At 35.6% G+C, this 13,239-nt stretch overlaps 1 protein-coding gene across 29 annotated transcripts in view; it reads left to right on the top strand.

Annotated features, from left to right (window-relative positions):
- Positions 1–13,239, top strand: part of CELF2 (CUGBP Elav-like family member 2) — a 395,195-nt gene that overhangs the window by 121,211 nt on the left and 260,745 nt on the right. The window contains exon 1 of one of the 29 annotated variants that reach the window (XM_063448258.1): positions 5,015–5,237. The exons of the other annotated variants lie outside the window; for them this stretch is intronic. Within the exon in view, the coding sequence (XP_063304328.1) occupies positions 5,230–5,237 (8 nt within the window). The 5' untranslated portion in view covers positions 5,015–5,229. Of the gene's footprint in view, positions 1–5,014; positions 5,238–13,239 lie in introns of those variants that run through there. 29 annotated transcript variants of the gene reach the window in all.

Here is a 13,239-nt window from a genome sequence, read left to right as displayed (position 1 = left end):
GTAATTTTCTTCAGGGGAGGGGGATACAGCAGAAGGAGCAGGAGAAAAAGAGAATATTAGACTGTCTGGATGCTCTAGTGTCGGTGAATGTGCTTCAATAATTACATTCTGACAAACAGATGAACAAACAATCTCCAGAGGCGATGGGGCTCAGTCAATGAACCACAAGTATTCACAAGTACTAACAATAAAAGCATAAATATAAAATAAACAGTTTTAAAAGAAGCCAGTTAACATATACAAGGATTCCTCTGCTTTGAAAAATTGGACTAATTTCCCTTCCCCCATATAGAAGAAAGATAGATAGATAGATAGATAGATAGATAGAAATATAGATATGTGCATACATGCATGATGTAGGCTTTAATAAATGCTAATAAATAATCTAGTATCTACAAATTGTGTGCATAGCATTTTAGGAGTACTTTAGAGACAACCCCTACCAGAGCTACTATGTATAAGGCTGTAAATTTGAAAGAAAATATAATATAACATATACATATATAAAGAAAATAATAAATAATATATTAAAGAAAATAATATATATATTTGTGAGGTCTGTCCTGAAGAAGTCCAGCCAGTGTTAATATAACAAGAGTGGCTTGCATGACATCGATGTAACCTGGCACGCAAGGAGAGTGGACTGGAATGTGCATGCGTGAACAATGACAACTTCAGTGTACTAGTCAGTGGTGGCACTAGAAGCTGTTGAGTGAGCATGCATACTGTGTGTCCGTCGCATCGAAAATGACTGAGCGAGTAGAGCAAAGAATCTGCATAAAATTTTGCGTTAAGCTTGAACATTCCTCCACGAAATCTATTTGGATGATTCAGAAGGCTTTCGGGGATGATAAAATGAGTGCCGCACAAATAAAAATGTGACACAAACGCTACAAAGAGGGTCGAGGATCTGTGGAACTATTTGGCACCCTGCGACTTCTGGCTAAAATCACCTTTAAAAGGGAAGAGATTTCAGACCGTCGATGAGATTCAGGTGAATACGATGTGGCAGCTAATGGCAAAGGATTTTGCAGAGTGTTTTGAACAGTGGAAGAGATGCTGGGAGAACTGCGTAAGGTCCCAAGGTGCCTACTTTAAAGGGGACTGAGGCATCATTGTCCTATGTGTAATGTGTCTTCAATAATGTCTCCATTTTTCATATTACATGGCTGGATACTTTCCAGACAGACCTTATTTTTCAGGGCTATATTTTCTAATGCATAGTGTCTAGAGTAATCTTATCTATGTTGACCTGAACCCATGATGCTGGAAAGTTGAGCATCTCCTTAGTATCTCCATAATAAATCACAAGTCAATAATTAAATCAAAGTAGTTTTCAAAAGTCGAGTTACATTGGTTTTTAATGTATTAAAAATACTCACATCTGAACAGCCTATGGTTGGCAGCACATTGCCAGGATCTGTTGCTGCTACTGTAATCCTAGATATGATTTTCTGATACTCCCATATTTCTATATAGGAGAGCTGTAAATGACCAATAAACATCTTCCCAAACATTAATGGGACCTGTAGAGCGATATGCACATGCATATGTTGACCTGGTAGGTTATTCACATTCATTAGACTCAGGGACCTTGGACTCTAGCCCCCTAGATGTTGATTGGCTACAGATCTCAGAATTCTTTGAATGCAAAAGATGGCCAAATAATTATGAGGATGGGAGATTGAGATGTCTGATTTCAGCAGTGATTGAAATTCACTTGCACACATAACAGGAAGCCTAGAGAAGCTTGTGATAATTCTGTATTCCCCATTCATATGTCTAGTAAATCAATTTGTGGTTGTAAATATACAATAAATATCCGCTGTTTGACTTACTATATTGACTTTACTGTTGGAAACTGTTCGGTGTAACTTTAGGTTTTTATCATTAAACTAGTCTATAAACATTGAGGAATAGTAAAGAAAATAAAAAAAATAAAAATAAATTTAATATTGGAAACTTTTTTTTATTTACACTGTATGCCTGGTGTTACTAGCACAGCCAGATTTTACCCACCACAGTGCCAGTATATACAACAGCACTGTGTAAGTAATGTCCAAGAGCAAATGCAATCATATGGCATTTCTCTCTTGAGTGCATATGACAAATCGCACAACATGTCATGATGATGTCACCCAGAATGCAAAAGTGTAGCAGTGTAAGTGCATTTTTAACTTGCCTCTGCTGTATTCCTCATCCCTGTGGAAGCACTAAAATTGTTCTTACTATGATAATGGAATGAAAAACTGAAAAAATGTAAGACGTTTTTAAGTATTTTTTCCCACTTTTATGAATGAATGCAAACAACCAGTGATAATCTGCTTCATTTAATTTATATGTGCAGTTTATTTTTTATACAAGGCTATTTGTTTTTTTGTTGCTGATGATAAAGGCTTGATCGGAGATACTAGGTTTGAGAAATAGATACACTTTATTGTCACAATTTAACAACCTTTTTTACACAGCCCATTTTCTTCAGCTTCATGGTGCATCATTCTCCCAAGACAGCCATTGTATTTCTCTAATTCTCCTCTTGGGAAATAACTCTCAAATAATGTTTTTACTTGCTAATAACAGTATGCACATCGGGTGATTTAGAAAGCCAAATAATAATAATAAAAATACAAACAAAAGAAAGCAATATATAGCTTTGTGTATACACAGAAACACATAAATACATGTTCTACATTTTTTGGAATATAAGACGCACCCATCTATATTAACTAGAAATTTAGGAATGATAAAACAATCTTAACCATAATTACAGTAAATGTCAGCTAATGTATATAGTGGCTACAGTGTGTATGTCTAAGGGATGCTTTGTGTGCTTACAATGAATGCAGTGTGTGTAGGAGATGTAGTGTGTGCAAAGCGACTGTATTATGTGTAGTGAATGCTTTGTGTGTGTATAGCGAATGCATTGTGTGTGTGTGTGTCTGTGTGTGTGTGTGTTGAGGGAATGAAGTGCGTATAGTTAATTTATTGTGTTTGTGTGTATAGTGAATGCAGTGTGTGTGTGTTTAGTGGATGCAGTGTTTGTGTATGTAGTGAATGCAGTGTGTTTGCATTTACAAATGTGCAGTGCAGACATGCATGTTTTTATGGCATCAACTCCACCTCTCCATCTATAACCATGATAGTTTTACATGGAAAGATAGCAGTGAGGCCACAAAGACACAAGACCATGCATAGGCACTGGTACAAGACACACGCACACCAAGGACACTGACACACAGTTACACAACCGAAGACACACACACACACACATTCACTGACAGACACACACACACTAACCGACAGAGACACAGTTACACACAGAGGACACTGACACACACACTTACACACAGAGGACACTGTCACACATACATATACACACATAAGACACTGGCACACACAGTTACATACAGAGGACACTGACACAAACACACATATTTACACACAGAAGACACTGACAAACACACTTACACGTGGAGGACACTGACATACATACACACACGAACAAACAGAAACACACCTTCATACACAGAAGACACTGCCCCACATACATTTATACCCAAAGGGAACTGACACACAGACCGTATCTGACAAACACACTTTCACTGATTTGTCATACACAATAACTGATTTGCACACAATGGCAAACACACATTTACTGACAGACTGACACACACACACTCACTGACAGACACACTTACTAACACAAACATTATATCTGACAGACACATACACTCACTGACAGAAACACACTCACTAGCAAAGACACATTGACTGACAGACAAGCACACACACTCACTGATTTGAAACACACTGCTTTGACACACACTGACAAACAAACTCACTGACACATATTCTTACTGATTTGACCCACACTGACAGACAAACACACTAACAGACAAACACTTATTGACAACTACACATTTCTCACACACTTGCAAATTATATATATTTTTGTAATTATTTTGTTTACATTTTTTTTTTAGGTTCACCCAGCCTCCCTACCTTTGGGAGAGTTGGAATGGGTCCTTTCTCTGGGGTTCAGTGTGGGGCTTTGCTGTTGCTTCTATTCTTTTCCAGCACTGTTTCTTCGCACACTGTTTAGTGTGAAGTCACAACCCGGCTCCTGGCATTAACTCAGGGAGAACAAGGGAGCCGTGCCGAAAGAGCACAAGGGCTAACTTTATCACCTCACATGGCAGTGAACTCGATACTTTTCAACACTCACTCCTGTTGACGTCTTCTTGTCTCAGCACCCCCTTCACCCTCAGCTTGCTAGCGCCTGGGTGCAGTGCACCCTGTGCACCTGACCAAGATCATCCCTGTGTGTAGGGGATGTCCTCCCTTACAGAGCTAAATAATAATTTGAGAATTCGATTTTTCACTTTTGCAGTAGTAAATGGCCAAGGTGTGTATATTTATCATACTAACCCATCAGTAGTTACCTAATCAGGCACTTCCTATGTGTGAATATAGTAAACACAGCATTCCATAAAATACATAAAATAAAAAATAGCCAAACTTATGGTAACAGTTCTAGTATGTTCTACAGGATCTATATATTTTAATTATTTATATAATTGCTAGGCTTTTGGGTCTTGTAAACACCAAATGTCAAAATTTAGGCAAGAATTAGCTGATTTGTTAAAAAAAAATTCTTAGCTTGGCTAATTTAGGGTACATTGTGAAATCTGGATTTTATATTTAATAATATAATAAGAGTGATACCATTAACATGGTTTACATATAGGACACATTCTGATGGTTCTGTTACTATATAAAATGTGTCTACAAAAAAAAAAAAAAGCAGAAACAGTATTGTTTCAACATGACATTGCCTAATAGATATCTGTGATCAGAAGAGTTACAGGGTAAAGAAAGATAACAGTAAAACACACACACACAAAAAAAAAGTTTAACAAAGGATATCCGTTGTGCAAGGCTATTTCAAAACCACATCTCATTTTACTCTACCGGATCTGCTCATTTCATTCTTTTTCACTGCTGTGCTATTTAGAGTCTTCTTGTAGCCTTACACTTGCAGAGAGCAATGTCATTTTTTTAATTAGTAGACACAGTGGCTGTGGTTGGAAATCCAACTAATTGGGCCGAAACTGACAAATCGTATTAGAAAAGCTTGAAAGTGTTTCTTTGTGTAAAAGAGGAACTTGTAGAGAACGAAGCTGCTCGTTATAGGACAGAACCTGTTTCTCACTCTAACCTCGGTGGCACATGGAGAGGTACGTTATATTTTATTACATTATTTCCATCTTAAAAGAAGCTGTTATTTTCTACATTAAAGAAAGCGTTTGCACCTATACATCACTTTTAAAACCTGTATGTCCATTAAAATATATTAACTCATATATAGTCAGATACTAGCTGCAAGATCACCCCAGCATGTCGGTTAGTGGAAAGACAGACAGACTAAGATCATGGGTGTCCTCAGCATAGGGAAAAAGAGGGCAAATACCCCCCTCTTTAAGGAGTAACACTTAGAATCATAAATTTTTTATATATTTTATTGATTATTTGAGACTTGAAGAGACAGATCTTTTTTTTCTTCTACCTAAACAATTATAATTGGGTTTTCTGTGTTATTGCTGCAGTTGACTTAGAGCTCAAGATAAAAAAGAAAAAATGAATCCTATTTTCTGTGGTTATTGGTCAATCATCGTTTTTAACTAAAATGTTAAGTTAGACTCATTATTGTATATTTGGTATTATTAAAATATTGTCCATCCTTTCTACATGTTAATTAGTCAGGCATATATTTTATTCTTATGAGTTAACATTCCAGCATGGTATGAAATATTTAATGTAGGTTGAATTTAACAGTGCTGCAAGGGGGTTAATTGTGATGTTGTGTGGCTGCTTGCTGTACCAAGATTTTGGTGAGATAATTAGGAAGTAAAATATAGTTAACTTAAAAGGGACATTTTCAATACTCTTGTTTTGTGTGATTTTTCCATTTGGAAATACCAAGAGATGCATCAAAAAGTCACAAAAAGTCTGAAAAATACTAACACGATACACAATAATGTATGCCCATGCTCAAAGTACCATCATTACCTACGCATAGGTTGTGATGCAAGGAACAATTTTTTTCTATCTCATTCAATCCCTGTATCTCTACATTACTAATATGTGACATATAGAATACGTATATCCCACTCTGACCTAAACAAGTTATTGTATGGAGTGACTGGGGAGGTTGGAGGTGTCAGATGGGCAGGGAGGGCAGATTTATGTTGGCAGTTTAATAGAACAGGGAACAATGAAAAAGCAATGGGGTATTGTGCATGGCATTTGCTTAACCACAGTTGTGTTGCTTTGTGGATGGGCTGCTGTCCTTCAATCTTAATGGTATGGTGCACTGGGATATTTCTTAGGAATTGGAATATGTGAGTTTTGCAATGCAAAATGCCATTCTTTTCTACTGGTCATCGCAGGCCAAAAGTTGCCATCAGCCTAGTATACATAGTGTGCACATGCTGTTAAGCTTCTTAGCGTCTCTAGTTTTGTGTAAGAATTACACCTGCACAGTTATGAGTACGTTAATTGATAAAAAAATAAATAATGAATGAATGTACCTCCGACGTTAATAGAATATGTAAAGTGGCTGCTAGTAACTTGATGAGTAGTTACAGTTTTACTTCCTGTGTAAAAGTATCAGTGGCTGGGTCTGTCACACATTTAAAAGATTTTGATTAAAAAAAACGATAGGTAAATGTCATATTCCATTAATGCTTTGCCAGATATGCATAGTATTGCCACTTAAACTTTTGAATCAATGAGAGGTTTATATAGAAGATGCAGACTTGTAACAAACGGTGCAATCAGATGATTGTTTTTTACTTTCATTTTTTTTTTTTTTTGTATTTCCGTTTTAAATATTTTAAATAAAAAAAGTAACATAAGTGAAGTGAAAACACTATCTGGCAACATCTGTCCTCCCCAAGTGGCCTGGCCCAAATCCATCATGATCGTCATGCTTCCAGGGGATGATGCATGTAATAGCACAACTCTGTTCTAAAGTGTATTTTAACCCCTTAAGGACCAAACATCTGCAATAAAAGGGAATCATGACATGTCACACATGTCATGTGTCCTTAAGGGGTTAAATTTGAATGAAAGAAACTGAACTGCTGACTTCAAATGCATGTGTCGGTTAATGGGTTAACCACATTAGTGTGACTGGTCTGATGTCAGCATTCTTCCAGTAAAATACGTAAGCTGAAGACCTACTAAGAACTGTAATTTTGAAATAATGTAGGAAAGGTTAATGACATGATAATAAAGGGACACAATGAGCACACAGACCACTTTATCTCATTAAAGTGTTCTGGGTGCAATGTGTTTCCCCATTTTAATCTTGCAGCAGAAAACATTGCTGCTCTGCATAAACTGAAGTGTTTTCATTGCAGGGTTAACCTGCTGCTAGTAACTGTCACTAAGACAGTTACTAGAAACTCCTCTGATGAAGCAGAAAAGGAAACACTGCAAACAGATGATCTCAGAGAGTAGGAGAGCATTGGATTGGTTGAGATCATCGACCTCAATGATCACAGCCAAGAAGGCTGGGTCAGCAGCAGAGACAGGTTCTGTGAGCTAGAAAGGGCAAATAGAACTACTTTTTTCTTCCTGCAGGTGATGACCCATAATCTAAACATCTATCAGGGCACTATAGTATTAGGAACACAACTATATTAATGTTATAGTGTTCCTTTAAAGAGTTAATATTTTGGTGTGTGTACTGTTAAACATGAAAATGTGACATAATAGTCAACTTTGCAGAAGAAGATAGTGAAAGCAGAAGTCGTTTGGATTCAACTGTCAAAGTTTCATCTTAAAAAAAAGACAGAGACACAGAAGTAAAGTCCATATTTCTGCTCCCCCTCTGCTGCACTTATAAGTTTTTCTATCTCCCACTTGCCTGAGGGGTTTAAAGCTCCTGCTTATCTCAGCCCAGTTACAGGCCTCTGCACGCCAGCATCAATCTAGCAACTATGACAGGCACTGTCACAGGAAAAAAAAAGCCATAACCAGCTGGTCAGGAAAATGATTTATTTAACAGATAGATTTGTGATTTTCTGTTGGGAGATCTGACTTTTGCAAGGGGTTATGACTTTGCCTTAACCCTTTGAAATCTGGAGCAGTAAAAGAATGTGTCAAGGCAACCTGTCATTAGGTCCTTCACTTGAAAAATGTTTATCTTTGAATTATCACTGCTATACTGCTATTGATTCTACATGCAATAGATATCAACTTTTTTTCATTGATGATAAGATTGTTTAGGCTGACATAAGGGACAGGTTTGAAATTAATTTGTCACATTGTCACAATAGAAGCTTAGCTGCTTAATGCTGAGCTGATCATTTTATATTATACCTCTTACTGTCAAAAATATATCCACCTTAGGTATCATAAATATGTGTATTTAATCTTCACTCTATCTTGCCTATTGTATTTTCCTTCTACCAAAGCTATATATAAATATAAAAGACACAAATTAAAATAAAAAACAAATCTAAAATTGTTTTGCACAAGACAGTTCACCAGACTCTGTTTAGGGGTTAAGTAAGGAATTACTAATCAATTTAAAATCAGTAGAGCATACAAGGCCGCACCCTTCTTTCTAGTCACATGGTAATTTCGAACTGACAATCTTCAGCCCGGTTTGGAGAGGCAAAGGCCTACTGTTGTCAACAACAGTTGTCCACATCAATAGTCCTGTTGGGTATGTAGAATATACTATTCAGTTAATGTTCTCTGTTCTGAGCAGTGTAACTGAGAATCAGAAGACAGTGGAACACTATAGGTACACATTGCTAGCTGATCCTTTGCTACAAGTACTTTGGAAGAAATTGTGTGGAGAACCAGCGTGATAGAGCCTGGTGTAGCCCCAACCATGTACTATCATACTCAAAAAGAGCTAGCTGAAAACTTTGGTATTGTGTGTAAATTATTCAGGTCCTCTCATATAATACGAAGTGCATTAATAAAATGGTGTTTACTAATGGAATCTTTTGTTAGTAGGACTTGAATGCTTTATAACAGTACATTTATTTTGCTGAACAGTGCTAGAAGAAAAATTTAAATTCTGGCTGTTAATATAAGATAACAAACATTTGGTAATATAGGGAAGGAACAATTAGTTCAAAGAGCTGATGTTCTGTTTAGGCACTTAAGGAACGAGACATAGCTCAGATATAGCCAATAGGATCCTTAAAATATATTTATTTAGATATTCATTTTGTGCAGCTCTTTCTGTCTGTATATCATATTGAATTGGTAGCTTTAGGTTTGTAATAAGACATTTAAGTGAAAATGACAGTTCTTGAAGAGATGATTTTGCGGCATATCCGTGTATGAGACCTTCTTCAATCTAACAGGAAGAATTGGGGATGCCCATATCATTTAATATTTTCTATGATATACAAAAGCATAAATATTTTATGTTACTGCCACTTAAAAAAAACAAAACCCCATATGTTACCTGACTTGGGGAGCTATACATTTCTACATATGACCACAATTAATCTAGGCAAAGCAGAAAAGCTTTTCCCTTACCCTGTCTGGAAATGAATGGACCTTTAAATAACCAGGGTAAAATCTATCCAAGCAATAGCAAATCAACTGGCTATCAGGGGAGCTATGTGCACAGAGCAGCATTTGCTAATGTTCATCTAACTCTCTCTTCCCGAGCCACAGAGAGGAAATAGAATCTCTTCAGCTTTACATACCCATGAAGCCTAAGTTTTCCCTTGCCTGGAATAATTTTGCTGAGTAAAATCCTTCAGGGATCTAATCTAGTTTACTATTACAGTTTTACTACTTCCCATACAGATATAATGATGCTCACTATCGTTGACAATTTGGATAATTGTTTAAAAAAAAAAAAAAAAAAATCTCATCATTGCAAAGGCCTCCTTGAAAAGAATAGTTTCCGAGGGGAAAAATCTACCTCCGCTGCTCGCAATTTAGTGTGCGTTTAATAAACAAAGGAAGAAATCCATTGCTGAAAACCTCCATAAAGAATTTCTGATAAAAGGATCTTTTGTTTGACTGATTAGATTTGCAGAGATAAAGGACTAATAAATGAAACAATGCCTGTTTGCTGTAATTCACATTCTTTGATTTTTATGCTCATACAGATATAATGCTGAAATGCTTTACAAAATTTTGGCGACCATAAATGATAGAGGTCCACCTACATAGTTGATTTTGGTAGCATGTCAGCAAAGTTCCTCTAAGTCAACAATGTAATAATTATCTAGTCCTATTTATTGAGTTTTGTTTCCTGCAACAAAAGAAACAGCTTGACATTGATGCTATTCTTGAATAATTCTTATTATGATACTAATATTAACAAACTCTATGAAGTGCATTATTATTATTAAACATGTCCAAGACTCACAACTTTGATAGATCTAATCTTGAATAGCCCGGTGCACCCATAATCAACTTTCATGAGATTAAAGGGACAACTTGTCCCTTCTGGGGAAGAAAACAATTTACCAGGTCCTCACAACTTTTCAGACTTTGCCAAGTTCAACCATTGGAGTATCAATAGTTTCTTAAGCATATTCTTCTCAAGTAGATTCATTGGGAGCTTGTGTCTGATAAGGTACAAGGTACAAATCAATGGGAACCAAGTTGGGTAACCTCAACTATTGACAGTTATTAAGTTTCATGATTTAGGACTTATATTTTTCACAATTTCTATATCTAACTATACACAATTCATCTTTCTGGAATACATAATATGACTGAGGGCATTTATATCATGAAAAATCATCAATAACAATTGAGACAAATGATTAATGGCTTCAATAACAGAAAAAAAATGTGTTTGTAATAGAACCTCATTGATTTGTTTTCCATTTTGTAGGATTCTGGAAATAAGAGCAGTATATAGAGTAAAGTCTAGTAATGATATTCACTAACAATATCTTTTGGTGGTGGAATCAGTTCTTAATTGGTTCAGATAGAATAAGGTCATTTATAAACTACAGCTGAAGAAAATTGTTAATGTGAATAGTATGAAATTGTGTAAAATGTTAGAATAATCTTCGAGGTGTACATAAGAGATCTAGTGATACGAAGAAAATTTTCGCACTGTGACATAGAACCTGCAATGATAAAATCAGTTTCATTGGATAATCTTTGCACATCTTGTCAAAATGTATACAGTGTCAAAACTGTAAATTAATATTGTGATCAAATTAAATATATTCTTTAATTATGAATAACTTTTTCATTTTGGAATACTTAGGTGTTAAACAATATAGGCGATCAATGTATTGAAGAAGGACATTTAAAATATGTTTTAATGTTTCTAGTTGGTTAGTCAAATACTCTTTATTTGTTAAGATGAAAAATGTAAAGTGTACACAGCATCCCTAGAATAACCTAGCATTTATTTAAATAGCATTAATCGATACATTTTCATGGCAGAAATGCTATTGAATGCATAGATTGTAAAATGTCATTCCCACCACCTGTCAATATAATGTTAGCTTAGTCCTCTTTGTTGATGATGGCATTAGGACCATCCAGCAATATTTTTACAGAGGAGAGCAGGAGAACCTTCCTAGAGGCAGTTATCCTGCTCTTTGTCATAATGCAATTCCCCTAACATGCATGAGATTAACTTATTGGGGAATACAGCACTGTGACATAGACAATAAGAACTGGCTGTAGGAGTATTCTACTGCCCTACGTTGTCACTTTATCATTGACATGTGAACAGAATAGTACTCCATTCTGATACCAGTGTACCAGCAAAAAAGCCAGAATCTCGACATAATTAGGGAGGATTGGACGCTACTCTTTATGGGAACCTGTCATGGCAGGTTCAATGTACGTGTGCATGAATTCACAAGTATGAGTAGGTATTCAGGAACATTCTCTCATTAATGTAGCTAAAACTATCAAATACCCCTCTATTTTTCTTCCCTCCTTCCTGTTCTTTTTTTATAGCATTGTACTGTCAAAATGTCAAGATACATGATTATACACAGTAGGCTGCCCTGCAATACATAATTATACATAAAGGTAGTATTCTGGAGACGTATGCCATTCACGTTATTACAAAAGATGATAGTAATTGTCTAATGTTACAATTACGAATTGTGAATCGTTGAATATAAAATCAGTACTTCGATAATAAGAGAGTCAGATAATCATTTATATCATTTCGATCTTTTGAAGGGACAATCCCTCTTTGAAACTCAAAATTGCTAAACCCCTATGTTACTCTGTATTTTGCTACTACAGCAGCATTGAACTTATACTCTACAAAGCAACTCACAGGATTATTTAGTAAAGTGAGAATTCAAAGGGAATTTTAATTTTATGGCCAGAGTAGCCAAATTGAAATCATAGCTAACATAGAGATTTTTTTTCCTGTTACTTTGACCTTAAATGTGAAATTCACTTTGAAGTCACCTTGAATTGTCACTTTAGCAAATAACCCTGAAAAAGTTTATAATGTGTACTTTAGGTGTTCAATGATAAATATAACTGTTAATATAAATACAATGTTCTGATGAAGGCATTATATGCAGGAAGTTCTTGTAGAATCCTGTAGTAACATTGTTCAAGCTAGATATAATCTGAGTGTTTTCTGTAAGTGGTTCAACACATACCTTTTTGTATAGTAAGTAACTACAGGCAACCGAATAGCATCCACAACAATCCACCGATCCTTGGTCTCCCTATTAATTGCACTAAAACTTTAATGAGAGATTTAAAATCAATTTATATTTTTGGAAGATCATGAACATCAAAATCCACATGAGGGAATTATGTAATAAATGTTTTCACAAACGGATAGAGAATCCACCTATATGACAATATATACACCCTGATCATTATAACAGACAAATTAAAACTACAACATATTTATTACACATCCTTTAAAAAAAAAGTCTAGCAGCACCATGGTGAATTAGATAAATTCATTCATTTTGGCTATTCGTGGTTAATTACTAAAGTGTCAATTGTCAACAATTTAAAAAGGTTAATTTTGAATTAATGGCCAGCGTAGCCAAAAGCACAGCTGATTTTTCCCCCAATGTGGCTATTTTTGCCTTGTATTTGAACAATTCTCACTCTAGTAAATAACCCTGTAAGTATCATTTTCTACACATTCTAATCTTTTGTTGCTTTCAGTTGTTGTTGAAATCAGACAATATTTTTTTCCTGTGCCGTTTCAGTGTGGGCATTTAAAGATCC

The sequence above is a fragment of the Pelobates fuscus genome, chromosome 3 (assembly GCF_036172605.1).
Source record: "Pelobates fuscus isolate aPelFus1 chromosome 3, aPelFus1.pri, whole genome shotgun sequence".
NCBI lineage: Eukaryota > Metazoa > Chordata > Amphibia > Anura > Pelobatidae > Pelobates > Pelobates fuscus.
The sequence above is the reverse complement of the archived record's forward strand: the minus strand, read 5'-3'. Positions and strand labels throughout refer to the sequence as shown.